The 20552-nt window shown below is 34.8% G+C and overlaps 1 protein-coding gene across 1 annotated transcript in view; it reads right to left on the bottom strand.

Moving 5' to 3' along the window:
• LOC128988528 (low-density lipoprotein receptor-related protein 6) overlaps window positions 1–20552 on the bottom strand; it is a 59619-nt gene that overhangs the window by 15152 nt on the left and 23915 nt on the right. Inside the window, exons 2-16 of the mRNA XM_054409904.1 lie at window positions 20286–20371; window positions 16489–16608; window positions 15042–15232; window positions 14607–14784; window positions 14052–14164; window positions 13407–13645; window positions 12357–12520; window positions 10862–11035; window positions 9952–10185; window positions 8931–9065; window positions 7626–7800; window positions 6417–6561; window positions 1562–1692; window positions 1053–1206; window positions 288–360 (exon numbers count right to left, since the gene is read on the bottom strand). Of these exons, the coding sequence (XP_054265879.1) occupies window positions 288–360; window positions 1053–1206; window positions 1562–1692; window positions 6417–6561; window positions 7626–7800; window positions 8931–9065; window positions 9952–10185; window positions 10862–11035; window positions 12357–12520; window positions 13407–13645; window positions 14052–14164; window positions 14607–14784; window positions 15042–15232; window positions 16489–16608; window positions 20286–20371 (2312 nt within the window). The remainder of the gene's footprint in view (window positions 1–287; window positions 361–1052; window positions 1207–1561; window positions 1693–6416; window positions 6562–7625; window positions 7801–8930; window positions 9066–9951; window positions 10186–10861; window positions 11036–12356; window positions 12521–13406; window positions 13646–14051; window positions 14165–14606; window positions 14785–15041; window positions 15233–16488; window positions 16609–20285; window positions 20372–20552) is intronic.

Here is a 20552-nt window from a genome sequence, read left to right as displayed (position 1 = left end):
GTTGATAGAAATAAATATCACACTTTAGAAAGAACTAAACATACAAAAATGTATATAATCACATTGTGTCCAAAATCTGCTTTTCAATTAATCCCTTTTCAATTGATTAAAAAGAAAATATTTTCCAACAACCTAAAAAGTAAAATTTTATTTATCAAGTAAATATAGCTGAAACTTTTGAGTTATGTTCCTTTTTAGCTCTTGGGATAAAAAAGAATTACTTTTATAATAAGGCTTAGCCAAACAAATTTTACAAATATATATTTGCTCAATAATAAACAACATACCTGACGCATGGTTCCATCCATAGCAGCCTTCTCTACACTCCCCTGGCCTCCCCAGTCACTCCAGTACATGCACCTACACAGAATAACACTATTTTGAATAATGAATATCAACTTGTAATAATTAAACGCTCAATAGACAGGACAAACTTCCATTTAGATTTTTATTTAATTCATCAAATCGTTGAAAACACTTCAACAGCTGCCAAAAGGATGGTTAAATCATTCAGATATTTATTATTTAGAAGTAGTACAAAATAATTATCAAAAATCTCAATTTCAGTTACAATTTTAATTTATACAAATTATAATCTACTGTTAATTGATTTGCACTACTATTAACTTAATTTTGAATGTCATAATTGACAAGACAAATCATGTTAAAAACGGTTCTTTGCCAAAATCACAGTATAGTCCAAAAGCATTTTACAATCTGATCCTAAAACCGATTTTACACTGACATGATATGAGCATGATCTTTCAGGTAAAATCACAGCTAAAATTGGGGGATACATTTGGGGGATTGAGGGATAACAAAAAAAAATCCTTAACTATTTTAATCCATCTGATGAACAGAAACAAAAAGTTCCCCAATTTTTGTGACTTGAAAAAATTCTATTCAAGAAATTCCATTAATTCTACTACATCGAAGTCACACAAGTTGCAATAGTGAGAGTAAAAAGTAAGAAGTGGATGTGACTTTTCTTAAGAAATGTGCATATAAAATCCACTTCCAAGTAATTTAAGCTTGTTTCCTCTCATACATACCCTTGACTAGGGTCTAGGGCAATACTGCGAGGTTCCTCGATGCTTTTCCACAACAACACCTTCCTCCCAGAGCCGTTCAGTCTCGCCACCTCTATACGCTTGCTGCCTGTATCTGCCCAGTAGATGTTGTGCGCCACCCAGTCCACTGCCAGCCCTGAAAGTAACAATACTGTTATTTCAATGTTCTAACGTTTACAAATAGTATTTTATCATACTAAAGGAACTTTTACGCTAAATCATGGATTTAACATACTGCCTTATATCTTTCCATCATCAAAAATCCCCAAAGCAGAAGGGTTTAAACTTTCTACAACAGACTTGGAACAACCCAATAATTTATGTGGGCATGCGGTCCAAGTTAAGTGTAAAACTGGGGTTTAAACCAAACAGTTAATTGTAAAACGCACTATAACGTTTAGAGAAACCTAATAAACATCAATGCACTCTAAGCATTAACAACATAAAACAGGACATTTTAAAGTATGGGTATATTATAATTTGAAAACTACCTTCAGGTGAGTCCAAGCCAAACTCTACGATGCGTTCCACATGAGATCCATTGATAAAAGCTCTTGTGATGGCTTTGACTTTAACATCCGTCCAGTAGATTCTGCTTTCCTTCATATCAAAGTCCAGGGCACTGAAATTCAAAACCAAAATTATAAATTTCATCTCCTCTTCTTTTATATTAAATAGTTTTTACATGTAAAAGGTTGTTTGAAAGCAATTAATGTTTATAACACATGTTACGGTTAGAAGAGGTTTCAGTTATCCTGTAATAGGCAATCGTGTTTCTTGAAAGCCTTTTTTCTCAGCTTGTGTGCATCGCAGGGAAAATCTATACATACTGTTAGAAAGATATTTCCTGTCGGTATGCTGAATCCCTTTATCAATTATATGAGGCTCTTAAATAAGCAAGAATCTAATTAAAAATTTTAAAATCATGGGCCTTATGGGTTGCCCCCAGCTTATGGGGTGAGCAAATGACAATGAAATATAAACAGAAAATCAAGCGATACTATTTGCATGGTAAATAAGTTTGAACTTTTTCAACCAAATTTCTTATAGTTGAGTTGGATGTGCGTACAATGGCTATCCAGTGGGGGGGGGGGGGGGGTTAAGGGAGGGATCCCCTCCTTGACCTCTCTAAATAGTAGTCTCTAAAAACGTGAGTTAAAAGGTCAAACCCTGTGTAACCACCCCCATAGGGCATAGGGTCATCCTAGTTACGCCTATGTGTGCGTGGACTTAATATGACAGAAAAATAAGATTGGATTACTGATTTTACAATGCAACAAAATATGCTCTAACATAAAGGAAGGTGATTTATAATATAATCTACTTAGGCCTAAATCTTGCAAAATGACAAAATATTTGAAAAAAGAAAATGTATGTACATACATACATATATACATACAGTGAGCATTTTGATAATATTTTAATATTTTATAGAATTAATTGTATTTATTGACGCCATTCTGCATTTATATTTGTATAATGTAAATCTTGAATAAAGTGTTTCTGAATCTGAATCATGCTCATGTTGTAACAAGGCTTTCCATTAATCTCTAATGTTTTAATCACTATAATCAGTATTTTTATCTATATTTAAAAAATAATAAATATTTAACAAATCTTCTAACTGAATTATACAGATGCATGGACTAGTAAGAGCTGCAAAGGGCATGCATGCATGGACCAGGGAAAAAGGGGGTCATTGTTGATACAAATTTGTCTGTCATAAGCGTAGTAAATATTGATGTTATATAGGATTTTGTACTAAAGCTAAGATCTACCATTTCCTGCCCTCTTTCCAATTGTTTACAATCATTACCGACAGTCCACGGTTTTGATTTGGTTTGTTTATGCTAACTGAATACTAATAAAATTTTATATTGTTTATCATGCAAATGGAAACGGAACCAGAGAGAGTGCATGTGAAGTAAACCAACAAATGAGGAAAAATACTGTAAAATAGGCTATGAAACAATTTTTGAGGTTAAACAAACAATCAGTGCAGTGTCAAGTGAGTCAATTGGAAATTACTGCTCATTGTGGAAAAAAACATTGTCATTAAAGAGACTGAAGAGGAAACAAAATCTAAATTATTGTAAGTAAATAAAAAAATAAAAAGATAAATACCCCCGCCGTAGCAAACCTGCAGATTAAGCAAATTTCCTTTAACCTTTAACTAAAATGTCTCCTTAAAAATATCACATTTATTCCCTATTTTAATAGAATTAGTTTAACGAGTACTTAGGTTTGCTGCAACGGGGAGGTTATATGTATTTTTTTTATGTTTAGTAATAGTTATATGTGTAGTAATAGTTTAGTAAGAAATAAATTAATTTTCCAAATTTGATCAAAAAAGTTCATAAACAAGCAAACTACAACAGTTTACTTATTCTCCGTAAGGATAACATGGGAATGTTAAATTAAAACTTTTTTTGGAATTTTACCCGTAAAGATTAGGCGCATGACAACGCTTCAATATACTAAATTATTTTTTTTTAAGCTCTACAAAATGGTTTGGAAAGAAATTGCTAAATTTTATGTTTTTTTTGGGAAAAATTGGGAAAAACCAATTTTTAACCCATAAACCCCCGTTCCCATGTCCGATCATGCTGGTTCACGAACTAAAATACTATTAATGTTGGTTTACACAATTATATTAAATTTAATCAAAATCGAATCATTTTTGCTCGAGTTATCGTGCTAACGGACACACATATATTTCAATATATAAATATATATGAATTTGAACGGGTGGTGTTTTTGGCCTCTAGGGACTTCAAAACGAAAAAGTAAATCGGTCCCGGGTCCGGGTCTTACCATGAGTACTACGGTAATAGCTTATTCCCTGCCAAGTCTCTATTGCGATCTGTGGTTTGGTTATGAATGGAGTTTTGAGAAGGCTGTTCTTATCTGTACAACCAGGCCCATCATGGGTGTCAATCAGTTTAGAAAAGTGACCAAAGATAAGGCAACGTGCAGATCGGTGTATAGCCAAAAAGATAGCTTAACTGACAAGGGCCATCTCTAAGCCTACCATGAACCCTAGATACACCAATTTGCAAGCAAAACTTATTCAAATTTCCTTACCAACTTTAAATGGACAAATTATTGTCTGTAACCAAATGTGTACAGTCCCCCATGTACATTTTGTATGACCATACATTTTTCTCAATTGACCTACCTCAATTGGAGATGGATTTTAAAATACAAATTAGGATATCGACCTGTTAAAACCATAAACATGACATTACATAATGCAAATCAATCATAATGCTTAGGGGGAGCATCTATTTTCCCTGCCTTCGCTAATAGCAATAGTGACGACACCTTGGGTCAAAAACTCAATTCAATACATCTTTATTCAGACATATACATAGAGATGGGGACCAGCTGCGATATTAGTCGGGGGAGGATAAAACAATGTAGTATTGTTAGACATGAACTAGCTCGTTCTGTTACTGCAGGAGCTCGTTAGAGGCCTTGAAACCCCACATTTTAAATTTTTATAACTTGTTGTGATTTTATTGAGTGTTCTTCATTGTAAGTTTAGCTCGAGTCAAGTGCGACTTGAGCATAACAGGAGGAAGTGGTAAAATGTTTCTTCAACAGCACAAGACTAAGACAATTTAATTTGTTTTTAGGTTCAAAGACCTGTAGGCCTTCTAGAAAAGGATCGATTTAACAGGGTGTCCACAAAAAATTTGTCATTAATTTCCATGACTTTCCATGACTATCCATGACCATTTACCATTGATTTCCATGACTCACGAACTTTACACGCAAATTATTATAAACAGACACACACAAATAATACTGCCTGGACATGTTAATTTGCAGAAAATACTGAAATATGTAATAACAGATAACGATGGAGTACAATAGGTACAACAATGAACTAAAACAAACCGAAAACTCATAAAATAATACAACTGTAATAAATTGAATTGTCGAACATTTGTGAAAAATCCTGAAAAATGCTACAACAGTCCGGGTTACGGCTGACTAGAGCATTGAATTTTCCCCTCAAATCCATCCATAATTGGATATTTCCATGACTTTCCATGACTTCTTGCCTATTTCCCTGACTTTCAATGACCAAAATTTTTTTCCATGACTTTCCATGACTATCCCTGACTTTCCAGAATGTGGACACCCTGTTTAAAATTACAAACTACAATCTAGGCTAAGTAAAACTAGGAAATAACATAGGGGAACAATATATTAAGGTACCTCCTGTATTTAAATATTTAATCCCATTTCAAATTGTGTTATTTCTGCTATCTATTTGGTTTTTCTTGTTCAATTTATCTAAACCTGGGCTTTATATTGTTATTCTTATGCTCCTTGTGCATATAAACGATTTTCACTAAAACGATTGACTTGCAAGATTTCCTCTTTATGTCTTGAGTTTTAATGGAAGTCTTCAAGAAATTACTTGAACTAGGATATAAGTGTACACTATACAGTGAACATAGTCACGTTGTGTAGTACTAGTAGTAGAGGTTAATGGGGAGGAGTTTGAAATAAAGGGGTAGGGTGCAAATAAAAGTACAAACAGTGATGATGTATATTTTTTTAGAATGAAAGGTAAAATACTAGATCTTCTATCAAGTATACTATCTAAGTCAAGTATACTATCAAGTATACTAAATACTATCTTCTATCTCAAGTAGTTTGTGTTTGACTTAATTTTTTTCTTCACGGAAAAATTAACAAGGTTTTATAACCCAATGTATTACAATTAATTTGACCCAAAAGGTCAACTTTTTACCTGACATGACAAGAGGTCCCATACCTCAAAGTTAACTTATATCCATCTCCCATAAAATAAACAAATGACATTTTATAAAAACCTCCCAAGAGTGATAAAACAATCTCCAGCCTTAATTCAATTTGTTTTATGACACAGCAAAATGTTTGTACAAGCTTTCAGAACTATAATCTTTGCCACAAATATGTATACTAAATATCCTACAGATAAACATTATAGGCTTTTTTTTTTAAATTTTACTATAAGAAATAATACACGAAAGTGGACATTTTAGTGTAAAAAAGTAACACTTTAGGTGGTTAAAAAAAATTATCAATAATGTTCATTTTATTACAAGTGTTAACAGTATACGCCTCAACCTAATTGTGATCTAATAGATCAACACTACAACCATGTACAGTAATAAAAGAAATAAAATATAAAAAATTTTGGTAAAAATACTCAATTATTACAATATTTAATAAAACATAATAACTAACTGGTAAGTACTGATAAGTTTAAAAGAACTATCGGTACCAGTACTTACAGTTTTATTTAAATGCTTGCCTATTAATGTATAAATATATATGCTGCTTTACCTAGCATCCTTCACGCCATTCACTGGAATAATAGCATTGTTATCAGCATTTTCAATGCTTATCCTTCCGATATTTTCTCTTCTTGCAAAAAGGAGGAACGCTTTGGGAACAACACAGGTCTTTCCATCATTTGCCAGCTCGTAACCTGTTAGAAATACAGAAAAATATCAGATGAGAACTTGACATTTTTTTTATTAAACTCAACCCAACATTTTGTAAAAACACTATGGTCTTGCGTTGAGGTTATTAAAAGACATCGGAAGTAGTGTTCAATAGTAATTGATCACAAACATAACTAAAACAAGATAAAATTATTGTAAACTAAAAAAAATGTGTAATCTCACTAATTTGTGGTAAATTTTTAACTTTATGAAAATACTAGCTGTTGTACCCGTGCTTTGCAATGGGAAGAGGACACAAAATAGAAAAATTTTGGTCTTTACATTTGTTGTATAAAATAGTTACACCTTGTTGGTAAACCTTATAACTTGTTAATGCTATTTATTAATACCATAGAACCATCTTGTGTATTTGAAACAGCTGACGAAACTATTTTATTCCTTTTAAATATGATTAATCATAAGGTTAACATGGGTAACTTCAGAGCCACTGGGGCGGAGCCCAAAAGGACTTTTGCGATAAGAGTGCGTCTATATGTTAATTGGGAATGTGAGCTATCATCACGCCAAATTTCAGCCCAATCCGACCAGTATTTTTCGCGTTTACTTGTCACAAACATACATACATCCAAACTTTCTCATTTATAATATTAGTAGGATAATTAATTCAGCTTAAGTATACAACAGATAAAACCAACTTAATTTATACTTAAGAGGAGTTTTTGGGAAAAAATGATATATTGATTCTGAATTTTAATTTTTATTTAAGAAAAACAAGTTTGAGATAAATTTAAATTTACCATTCACAAGTCAACTGTATTAACTTCTTTCATACATAAAACAAGTTGGAGTCTAGTACAGTATGAACAATCCAACAAATAAGTTGAGTAATTTAAAAATAAATTGAATCCATAAATAAATTCCCAACGTTAGTTGAAGATTTCCAAATTTTGTTGTTGCTAGCCTAGTGGTAAGGGTCTTGGACTTGCATATTCACAAAAACTTGATGGGCTTGGACTACTTTCACTTAAAATTGTTTGTGATAACTTCATTAACTGGCTCAACACACACACATTGGTTGTGTACTCACCTATCTGACAGGCACACACAGATCGGTTGCCAGGTCTGTTTAGACACAGGTGAGTGCATCCTCCGTTGTTGTCTCTACAAGGGTTCCACCCCCCACCTTGCGCCACCCCTACTGCCTTCAGTCCCATCATGTTTGGTAACTGGTCCACTATCAGTTCTCTTCTGTTTCCCGTCACCTGTAAACAACACACCTTAAGCATTGCAAATCAAACAACACAGGCAAAACATTTTTTTGCCTTTGCCTCAGTTGTAAATTTTACATTGTTGGTTGCACTATGAACAAATTCTCAAGCCACTACAGTAAGGGTGTCTACCAAAAAAAATTATGAATTTTCAGTGACCTTTTGTTGTAAAGAATCTTTTTTCTTCTTTTATAATAGAGAAATTTCCTTGAAAAGACAATTTAGTGACCGGGTAAATTACGAGTGTATATAAAGGCAATAAAGTAGGACTCCAATAATCCAAATCGATTATCAGACTGGCCAATTATTTGAATCGCTCACAGATAGAATTACAAAAGGTTAAAACTAAAGTGATAAGAATTGTTACTAAAGAAGGCAGAGCCGTGATCTTGGCAAAATCCAAAACTTAACACACAGTCGAGGATACATCATCATTGTCTCCCGCAGCCACGGAAAATCAAAAATGTCCTCCACAATCGCAGTGAAAGTGTGAATGAACAGGAACTCTATGCAGACACAGTCTGTGATCACAATACAAAAACCTCTACTTGACCTATTTGCTTTAGAATACTCTCAACTTCAGTAAAAATCCAACTACTGTATCTGAATTTTTGATCATCCCAATACAGTCCCAATTGATTCCAATAGTTAAGAGTTCTACTGTATACAGTGACCTTTTGTTTTATATTTCATTCTCATAGTTGCTTCACATTTTGGAAAATGAACAAATGAAACAACTGTCAAACTATAGTGCTTAGGACCTCTAGCCTTTGGTTGAAATAAGGTTAAGTTAAAAGAGTTCTAAATTGGGGTTGAACTAAAGTAATTATTTAGCATTTCCAGGCTACTCATCTTACTTTTTCAATATTCCTTGTAATCTTTTTTAATGTTTGTTTGTGTATGACCAATCTTTGTAAGAGAGTTTTGAGTTTAATTCATCAGCTATATTTAAACTAACTGCAGGTGAACCCTCAGAGTAGCCATTAGATCCTCACACAACATTAGTTTGCTTCATACCTCCTTTGATGACAGTTAAATACATTACAATGATTTTTCTGCTGGAAGTATATGATACTACTAATTCAAGGAATGTCAACTGATCAAGCCCAGTAGTAGCTAAGTACCTTGTCTGCTCGGTCTATACTGCGTCTCTGCCAATCTGTCCAGTAGAGATATTCCCCCAGCAGCGACAGTCCAAACACATGAGGCAGGTTGTCACTGATAAGCTCACGTCGCTCACTTCCGTCCATGTTTATCACCTGTTTATATCATGGTATTTAAATACTTTCCTGTTGTATTGTTGTATTGAGTATTTGTTTTTAGGAAAAAGCATTTAGCTTGGATTAAATAAATATATAGGATGGAGAGGACACAGCTAACTCACCTGATGAAAGGTTGCAGACGAGTTAAAGAACACATAAAATCACACACATAATAATACTTAATATTTCGCCTCCTTCAGAGGCTGAAAGAGGCGAAATATTAAGTATTATTATGTGTGTGATTTTATGTGTTCTTTGACTTGTCTGCAACCTTTCATCAGGTGAGTTAGCTGTGTCCTCTCCATCCTATATATTTATGTATTGAGTATTTGTATTTACAGCAATCTACTCACCACAACGCTATGGTTCACACTATTGAGAGAAAAAGAATAGATACGAGGCTGTCACACTGGAGTGTATTTTAAGGGGAAGATGAGTGAATCATAAGCATGTATGAATCATTCATGTAATGACACCTTTGTTACAGACTAAAATCAGCTGTTCATTAGACAGAACACTTATTAAAACACGAATGATCGAGAACAGCTAGGTCTCAGTTTCTGTCATGAAAGATTAGACTATTCATTGGTTTGAAATGGTGACATTCTGGTTACCAGAGGGGAGCACTATATCCACTCAGATAGCCAGCAGTCAGAGATAGCTCAGATAGTCCTTAAGCTAATACCTATGAAATCAAGTTTCATTAACACTCGGTTAGGTTAGGTAATGACAATTAATATAAGCCAATATTCTCTCCTATTTATTCCTCTTTATCCATGAGAGAGTTTTAATTTTGTTTCTAAAAGAGTAATTTCAAGAACAACTAACTTATGGATTCGACATTTAAATTCCAATTCTTAGAATACATATCTCAAAGCTTTACCTCAATCTTATCTGTCTTGGCGTCACACCAGAAGAGTTTGTTCATTTTGAGGTCAAGTGCTATACCGTTGGGCCAGCCCAGGCCGTCCCTGACCAGTACAGTGCGCTCAGTGCCATCGAGTGCCGCACGCTCTATCTTGGGCCGCTTCTCGTTCCAGTCAGACCAGAACAGCCAGCCATGCTCGGGCGCCACAGCGATGGCTCTCGGCTCTACTAGGTCCTCGTTGATCAACACCTGTCATCAAAAATTAACAGTTACTAACGTAAATCAATTTAAACTGTAGTATTCCAATGAACTACTGTGGCATAATTATACAAACTAAAATACATTTAACAGTTTTATTCATTATTATATCAATATCATTCAAATCAACATTGTAAGATCCATTAGGCTTACTATTATTGCATGGTAAAACACAATTTAAAATATTTTAACATGTTCCATGACATCCCTATTATTTCAAACTTGAGACAAACTTCACCATGACATCCAAGCCAATCAATTGAGAACATAAAACAGCAGCATAAAACAGCTGTAGTCAATTTAAAACACACTGGATTGTTTTTACAGCAACTAGATAACTTTATTTAAACCATTATTGGTTAATTCAAACAATCAAGAGGCCAATCTGTCATGAAGAATGAAAAAGTCATTCATTCGGGGTTTAGGTCTTACCATGCCACCTACAGTAATAGCTTGTTTTCCCTATAGTGAAAATTTGCTAAAACGGCTCAAAATTTGAAGAATCTAACCTTTATCTTGAAAAAAAAACTGTCGCCTTTGACGAGATGGAAAATGAGTCACACTTTTGAGTGGTGATCCAAGGACCCTCTAACTTTCAGAATGGTTATTTTTACTGAACAAAGTTATATAACAACCCTAAGTTCAGCAAGACCAGTATTTTCCATACCTTCCTAGCTCGTCCGTCCAGCCTGGCTACTTCTATCCTGTCAGTTCCAGTGTCTGTCCAGTACATGTTGCGGGCTATCCAGTCTACAGCAATACCATCCGGATGTTCCACCTCGGAGGTCACCAGATCTTCCTGACCAGTCCCGTTCAATCTGGCTCTGCGAATTGCTTGCGCCTACCGGGACAAATATCACAAATGTAGCTTTCACAGAATAGGTGGTAGTAACCTTGAGCTTGCTTAAGAGTTGTTAACATCCCTTAAATGTTACACAACCTTTTTAAGGTCAATGTAATAAATTTGTGAATTTATAGAGAACAAAAATAAACATGAGAACTAAAACTAGAAACCAAGAAAAAACACCAGAGATAAAGTAGTAGCTTATGGCTAAGGCCATTAGACGAGGTAGCCTTGCGACGTCGGCAGCGACAGTAGCTGGCGACGCACTGGCCACCAAACCTAGTAGCCAGTTGAGTAGCTAGAATTTTACCGACGTTACTCATTTTGTTGTGAGTGCTTGTCTTATACTTGTACTTGTTATGAGTGGTATGTTTACAGTGAATAATGAGTGATTATAAGTCTCTTCTCCTTCTGTTACTTCTGAAGAAAAGGAGGCAAAGGAAGAGAATAATATACGTTCATCCAATGCTTAGTGCAAGAGAATCGAAAGGGTTATATTACACCCTTTTAGATGAGCTCTGTGCGAACAATACAAAATGTTTCAATTATTTTCGTATGTCACAATCCAGATACAGATATTGACATTTTCCATAGATTCCATATAGACATATCCAATACACATGTAGACATTTTATCAACTGAAGTGAACAATTCACCCACTCAAAAACACAACAGTGTGCAAGAACCCCCATGATATGGACTGACTGAGTGGCGACGTGATACTGGCAACCTAGTGTAATAAGCTCCATACTACAACGCAGCGTCGCCAATATGGGTAGCCAGTGGCTACCACAGTGGTGACGGGGCTCGGTAGCCAGTCGGTCGCCAATGTGTGGCTGCGTCGCTGCCACATGTGCCGCTGCGTTATGGCGTGTAATAACATCCATAAGGATCAATGACCCTTGGCAAGCTGAGAAGCCAGTTTGGTCGCTGGCGACATCGCCAGGCTACCTCGTCTAATAGGGGCCTAAGTGCTGCTTAGCGACTGACACTTGTAATTAGGTGAAACGTCAGCACTTAGTTCCCAGAAGACCTACTGTAGTTTGTAGACTTAGTGGTTAGAGAAGCTTCTTACATTAGAATTAGTTGTTGCTTGCTGCTAGGGGTCATTTAACTAACATTTTTAATGAGTCTCAACAATTGTAAACAAATCCAGATTTTCATAATTCTTAATTATCCTAATTTTAGTCAACCAATAAAACTAAAATCAAGCATTAGATTGTACTTTAGCCAGTACAAAAAACACACACACACTACGGTGCACTGTAACACTGGCACCCATGTAGAAGTGCACTATGCACGATACTGTTTAAGTTACCTCATCGTCAGTCCAGTACAAGTAGTTGTCGATGGGGTCGTAGTCTATTGCAATGGCATATTTGATGCCAGTGAGAGGCAATACTTGAGCAGTGTGGTCGGGAGAATCTAGAGAGATGCGGCAAATATCAGTCCTCTGAACCAGCAGAAGCAGTTCTTGAGCACCTACAACATCACATGGCTTTAGTGCTTTGGTTAAAATTGATTTTTAATTTGTTTCCTCTAAAACCCTTGTTGATTTACCTCCTTTAAAACCCTTGTTTGTTTACCTCGATGAACAATCATATGAATAACATGATAAATCCTACACCTTTTTACCTTCTCATTTTTGATGTTGCACTTATGTTTCTAAACATAAATGCAATAAATTCTTCAATGATCAATCAATCAATTTATTTATTGAACAACAATAATGAATACATGCATATTATACAATAGGTGCAAAAACCATACAAGGCTTGTCTGCACCAACATATTATGACAAATATTTTTAGTTAATTAATATATAAGTTGAGTTCAATGATGAGTTGAAAGTACCTAATAGGAAATTTTTCCAATGTCTGACAACCTCAACAATGGCATAAGCCTCCTTTTAGACAGAGGAATGACATTTTTCTGATTCTGACAGAGTTTGGGAGAAGAATTTCACCGGTTTTGTTGACTTAAGATATCATCTATTGGAGTATCTGAAGCTAGTATACAGTCAAAAGGAGTTTTCTCAATATCTTGTTTGAGTTTTTTGAAACAATGACTTACCCTTTTAGAAAGTGAAAAAGAACATTGTTTTTTGGAGGTTAATATTTTAAGAAAAACTGGGTACGGTATGAACAAGTAATGAGATAATATGTCTAAGGCTCTTTGAAGATTCAGTATTGATAGGCAAAGGAAACTCGCAAGGGATGTTGCGTAAATAAAATAAGCTTTTCTCTTGGCGTAGTTAAATATTATTTATATCCTGGTTTGAATGAAATTTTTCAGTTTGAATGCGACCACAAATTGTTATTTTAAGGTAAAAAATGAGGATCTAAAGCTAATCAAGGTGGACTAGTACCGTTGGCGCAGGTGTAGTTATCCACCAGTTTGATGCCGGTTGGGCAGGCGCAAGTGTAGCCGGGAGGGTAAGGTGCCAGCAAACACAGGTGTGAACAGCCTCCGTTGTTTCGCTCACACGGCGTCCACCGGTACGGCTGGCGCGCTGGGTCCCACACTCGAATGTCCATAGGCACATAGTTGCCTTGTATCAACTCCTTAGGAGCTCCATTGGTGTTGCGGTCAAGCACGTGGACTGACCTAAGGTCAGAGTAAAAAATTTATTTAAATCTGCTTTTTGTCACACAAATTTTAACATAATTGAAGTTTGCTAACTTATAAATAACCTCTTGCACCAATGAATAATCCTGTGAGAAGTTTATTTAAATCACAAGCTCTTGTAATTAGCAAGAGGTGTTTGCACGTGTTAACAATACCATTTTTATAACACAAACAAATTTTGGACTAAAATGTTTATCCTTCAAGCAGTAAATAATATATCAACAACAGAATATATAAACTACTATTAGAGAGGAAAAGAATAACTTAACAAAACAAGTTCACTTAACGAAATAAGTTTTGTTAAACAAAACTGCAACAAATTACCTGAAAAATTATATTTTTAACAACGAAGAAACAAGCTAAAATGTTCAAATTGTTTGTTTACCATGTCTTCCAGTCAGTCCAGTAGAGTTTATCCTTGAAGAATGCCAGAGCAAATGGATAAATAACACCTTTCTCCACCACATGCTTCCTGTTACGGCCATCATAGTCCATCACCTGCCACACAGAAACTAAATTAACAAACTTTAAAAGTTGTTTGTGTTCTGTTTAATATCTCTATAACTTTAACAGCACAAGTTAAAAGTCTATTTGTTTATAAAAGCACAAACTTACAAAATTCATGTTTGTGATAAAATAATGTTGTGTAATGTGCACTTATCACAAAAACTCCTTCAATTATGACATGGTGACATACAATGTTTACAAAACAAAAAACTAACTTGATAATAACATTTCTAATCACATGTTGTGCCCCAAAACATTCTCAAAATTATACAAATTTGGCAAACAATTTTAATAAAAAACTTTCTGAAAAATTCAGAACAGATAGATTCTGAAAGGTTACAAGAATATAGAATAGGGTTTGGTCAGTTTCCTCAAAAAACAGGAAGAAACGCCAATGGACTAAAAAAATTAAAATAAAAACAAAAAGAGTCACCTCAATGAAGTGTAGCCTGCCGTCGAGCCAATAGACCCGCTTCTGCTCAAAGTCCACCGTCAATCCGTTAGGCCAGAAGATCTGACTATTGACGATCACCTTGCGTGTGGACGGGTCTCCGTTCATCCCTGCTCTCTCAATCTTGGGCACTTCACCCCAGTCAGTCCAGAACACCAGGCTACAACCAACACATTAAAATGTCAATTGTCAGTCAAGAATGTGATTTGATTAACACCACAAATTTCATTATATTCTGTTTGTTTTGGTATGCATACACTGTCCTAATAACACTTCCCATAGGACAATGTTGATTGAAAGTTAACTATCCATCAAGAGAATTTATAATGCCTAAATCGTTGGGTAGCATTGCAAGCCAAAATTATTTACAAAATATACTTAGGCCCAAGGGAAGCAATAAGGCTACACATTCTTCACCTGTCCATGGGCACAACAGCAATGGCGCGAGGCTGATCAATGTCGTCCCAGAACAAGACTTTGCGCATCTTGCCATCCATGGTCGCCACTTCTATCCGGTTGGTCTCTCCGTCCGTCCAGTAGAGTTTCTTGGTGAGCCAATCACAAGCCAGACCATCCGGCGTGATCAGACCTGCCGTAACCACCTCCACCTGGCAAACAGATGTAAGTGTTAGACAAGATCATACATTTCATAAACGGTATGGTGAAATACTGTACAGTAATACACTTTCATAAATACTGGTCTCAACATTCCTCCTCAGCAGATATTTCGGAAGATTGTGAAGATCTTTTCCTAAAAAACAACTCAGTTGAATGAGCCCTACACAAAGTTGTGCTAATGTCTTTAGATTTTTTAACTGATATAGTTAATGTGACTTAAAGGATGCTAATGTTTAAGGTATGTTGTCTTTCAGTTTTACTAGGTTAAAAAGTTCACGTATTGAACAGTAGTCAGTTACATCAGCAAACTTGACAGTGGTTCTATTCAACTCTGTTGCATTTTATGCTAAAAAAGGCAACAACTTTAACATAGAAATGGAATGTCTATCTCTATTCAAATTCAAAGGCATTCCATAGTTCAAATTTACCATACTCAATAATACTCAATCAATTATTTTTATCAATTAAATTTCACTTAATTTTATTGTGATAGTAATTTACATTCAGGGTACTAAATTAACTCACTCCTTATATTTAAAATTGTGAAGTTTTACTAAACAATTGAGTGCTGTATCATTGACTTAGGATACTGCAGGTAGGCCCCAAACTTAAATTTTCAGCCTTATTGGAATTGTGTTGATGTCTAGTATGTGTCAATGCCAGTTTATTATTTTTATTGCTTGATTGTGTGTTTCAGTGTGTTTAAAGGTGTATTTGAAGGTGGATTAGGTGGATTTTACAGGGCACTTTACCCTTTGGATACCAAAAAAGCAATAATCTACCAAACTAATCACAGACATCATCTCACTTAGATGTCATGAAACATTTAAAAATACTTTATAACCATTGACTATTGGATACTAAAGTAGACATCCCATCAAAATGGAACAGCTGTCACCAATATTTTACCAAACAAAAACTTATGCGTGAGCCAGTCACAGAATGGACTAGTATCCTAAGTTCTTCTATTTTATACCTTATATTTTGTTGCTGACATGGTTTATGGGTCATAACAGTTGCTTTAGCTCACAATAAGTTGTTCCATCAGTTTTACTTGGTAATAAATATCATGTATTTGGCAGATATTAATAATTTAGATCAACACATCAACTACGACGATTTTGATTAAAATTGGCGTCAACTTTAATAAAAGGATGGAATGTCTAGTTGTATCAATAGTGAAAGATAACCATAAACTGATCCATAAGGATAAAACATTTAAACAAGGGAGTATGTAAGCTAGTACCTTGTTGACTGCCTCAGTGCCGTTGTAAGTGACACACTGGATCATCTCCAGGCCGCGATCCGTCCAGCAGATCTGCGACTCTGCGTAGTAGAAGTCCACGGCGGCCCCTTCCTCCAGGTCCTGTTACAATATTGTCCACACTTAACTCTCTCATGGCATAGCTCTGACAAGGCATAACTCTGATATGGCATAATTCTTACGAGGCATAACTCTGACAAGGCATAACTATAACAAGGCATAACTCTGATATGGCATAGCTCTGACAAGGTATAACTCTGATATGGTATAGCTCTGTCAAGGCATAGCTCTGACAAGGCATAACTCTGATATTGCATAGCTCTGACAAGGAGTAACTGACATGGCATAGATCTGACAAGGCATATCTCTGATATGGCATAACTAAGGTATAACTCTGATATTGCATAGCTCTGACGATGTATAACTCTGATATGGCATAGCTCTGACAAGGCGTAACTCTGATATGTCATAGCTCTGACAAGGCATAACTCTGACATGGCATAGCTCTGACAAGGCATAACTCTGATATGTCATAGCTTTGACAAGGCATAACTCTGACAAGGTATAACTCTGATATGACATAACTCTGACTTAAGGCATAACCTTGACAAGGCATAACTCTGATAAGGCGTAACTCTGATAAGGCATAAATCTCAAAGGAACTACATACTATATGTTGCAGACAAAACTCTCAATAATTGGTCCATGCAGAAAATTTCAAGTTCATTGCACTATTTAGCTGATAAAAGAATAGTCTGGATAGCCAAGACTCATCTGAATATTATCAATACATGTCAAGAGGATGGTCTGAACCTAGTTGGACTATAGACATTAGTAGTAAACCTATTACAAATTTCCATCAGCCTATTGGTATTAGTTTTGTCTTTTAATACATCTATATCCCTATCACAAGACATCAGAATAATTTTTGCTTTAGATTCCATTGCTAATTTATCTTGTAAAATTTCATATTTGTCAAAGATATTGTACCTATTCAATCCTGTTGCCTATAATAACAGTGATATGCCTATTTGTAAACTTTGTTAATAACGTGAAAGGAAATAACAAGTTATTTACAACTTGTTATTACAATTGAAAAGATTAATAGCTTGAGGCTAAAACTTCATAATTCAACATAATTTATCCATCACAGAAATTCACAATTTAGTGTCTAAGGATCAGCAATGAACATATGACATGAATACAAAATCATGCATTATAAAAAATATTCAAAGAATGAATAAAACAATAATTTTAAAACAAAATATTGTATTTGAGAAGATGAAAAAAAATATTTCATATCATAAGGGCAAAGCTTAACCAAATTTTCTGAGGGTTTCTATTTTAAATTTGTTACACTCAAAGACTTGTCTGTGGTAAAGAAATATAATTTGTTGAAGGGCTGTCCAATGTCTATTGGAAGACTGAAATTCGTATCACAAAGGCTTGCAGCAGACACTCTAGGATAAGTCAAGTGCCTCTTGACTCAACTATGTATGAGGAAGGGCCCTTTGTTGATGCACTTTGTGTTCAGTGACACTATCAGAAGGTCACAAATCAAAGATGATAGGCTAGATATAAATGTCTTGAGACATTATTGGAAAAAGGGTAAAGTTCAAGGGTTCAGCTGTTATCAATATTGTTAATTGATTTAAACAGTATGTCGGTTTTTCTACGGAACTGTAAAAAAACAAAGGAGTAGAAACCTTATGGAATTATTTGTCAAATTTATTCATATAAAAATTTTCTAATTTAGCAAAATGATGAATTTTCAGACTTTTATGATACATTTTTAGGTGCACAATCAATTGTTTCTATTAAAAATGGTTTGCTATATTTTTAAACAAGTTGCAAGTTTGAAAACAGCTAAAAGCTTTCCTTTGTTTAAAAACAAGATGTCACTTAGGGTAGAATGAAATTTCTTTTTCGTCATACAACTGCAGCAAAAACAGCTGTTTTTAATACATGAGTTGTTTTTAATACCTGCGTTGTTTTTAATAAACGTGTTGCGGGTCTAAAGAACTGTAGTTCTTTAACTTCTTAGAGATTAAAAAGCCTTTTTAGTCTCAAGAAAGAAAAGTGTAAAAGTAAGCTGTTGGAAACACAGTTGTAAACTTAGATTGTAAGCATTCACACGTATCAAAATTATGTCTGAATAAAAAAAAAAATAGGTTATAACTTATTGTTGAGTTATTGTCAAAAGTTTGACATTATTGATTGTATGATGTAGACTAACACATTGGTAATAGACCAAAGCTCAATAACAAAAAAAGCTAGTATAGGCTAGTATAGCTAGTATAGGTTAGGGTTGGCGCTTGATACTGTAGGCCTAATTAATTCACTTAATTAACAACTGCTTGTTCAATCTTTATACGAACAGTATGGTATTTTTGTTTTCTAACTTGATTTGTAAAAAAAAGATGCAATATGACAAAAAATATAGACATAAAATGAGGTTACTAACCTGTCGTCGATCAGTCCTATATTGTCGTGGATGCCTATAGTTTCGGGGTTAAAACACAATTTTCAAATCTTCTCTTCAGTCGTCATATGTCAAACATATTCTCTTGCACAAGCCGTAGTCAAAATTACTTCACACATACAAAAACATGTATAATACAAAATCATCTACGGTGTACTCCCTCTTATCCGGACACCTTTTAACCGGACATCGGTTTAACTGGACTACACTCGGCGGAAATGACATCTCTTTAACCGGACAATTTTTATCAGCACGTTGGTTTAACCGGACTAGATCGGCAGGAAGTGGGCGGTACTGAAACGACTGTTCTCGTAGGAAAGATTTGAGAGCAGTGATCACGTGTCTAAATACAATGCTATCCTAAGTTTAAGTCGAATATCACAGCAAACGGTCCGTTTTAACGAGTTTTTGGGAACGTCGGTTTAACCGGAAAACCTGTTATCCGGACTGGCCTCGGTCCCGAGGAGTCCGGATAAGAGGGAGTCTACTGTACTGTATAAATTCTTTCGTATCTGTTTATGTGAATATGTGAAGTAATTTTGACGACGGCTTGTGCAAGAGAATATGTTTGACATATGACGACTGAAGATAAGATTTGAAAATGGGGTTTTAACCCCGAAACTATAGTCATCCACAACAATATAGGACTGATTGACGACAGGTTAGTAACCTCATTTTATGTCAATAAACCAATCCTGAAGGCAAATTATGTATAAAAAAATATAGTTCATCACACGGGAAAAAGTGTCAATTCAACCCTCGATCATTTCTCTTCCTTGGCGTCGAAATATATTGTGATATTATATGAAATATACTATTTAAAACTATACGATTACAGGTACCTAATATAATTATTCCCTTTTGATTAACTACTAACCAGTTTTTTTCCAAACAAAAATTCCCGTTAGGCCTATAAATAAAAATTTGATAAAACGTAAAGGATTGCGAGACTGCTCTGATAGTTTCTTTCCAACACAGTATAAGGTTTACTTATTTTTCCAAGGTATAAAAAAAATTACATCTAAACTATTGCCTATATTTTTTAATTTCCTCAGAAAAGTTGTTAAGTTTGTTTAATAGTAAGCAAATCTTTGTAAACAAACAATATGGTTGCATATCAGCATTGACTTTATATCTCTACACAAAGTCAATGATATCAGGGTATCGGTACAAAATTTAAGTGACTCTGTGACAGGTTTGGCAGATCAGCATATTTTGTCGCCTCTCCAAAGTATTTTATGAGGCAAAATACAAAGATTTAATGTAAAATGAATATAAAGAAGTTGGTTCTACTTACTTTGACAATGGTAACAACTTTCGACGGACGAGAAACATTGGCAATCCTGATATCCCTGCTGGTGACAAACAGTAGATTTGGGTATGCTGAAACAAAATATGATAATTCATTATCGACATAAAATGTTCAAAACTACAACTAACATTCATAGAACAAACATTAAACCTATGATTTCAATCACAAAATATTAAAATTTATCAAGTAAAAAATGTTGTTGGAATAACTTAAAACTAAGGCAATTTTGTATTTATTTCATTAAGCACATGT

The sequence above is a fragment of the Macrosteles quadrilineatus genome, unplaced genomic scaffold (genome assembly GCF_028750875.1).
Source record: "Macrosteles quadrilineatus isolate MER2022 unplaced genomic scaffold, UCM_ALF_1.0 Scaffold_3__2_contigs__length_128488019, whole genome shotgun sequence".
NCBI classification, from domain to species: Eukaryota; Metazoa; Arthropoda; class Insecta; order Hemiptera; family Cicadellidae; genus Macrosteles; species Macrosteles quadrilineatus.
Note: the sequence above shows the minus strand (reverse complement) of the source record. Positions and strands in the feature narration are given on the sequence as shown.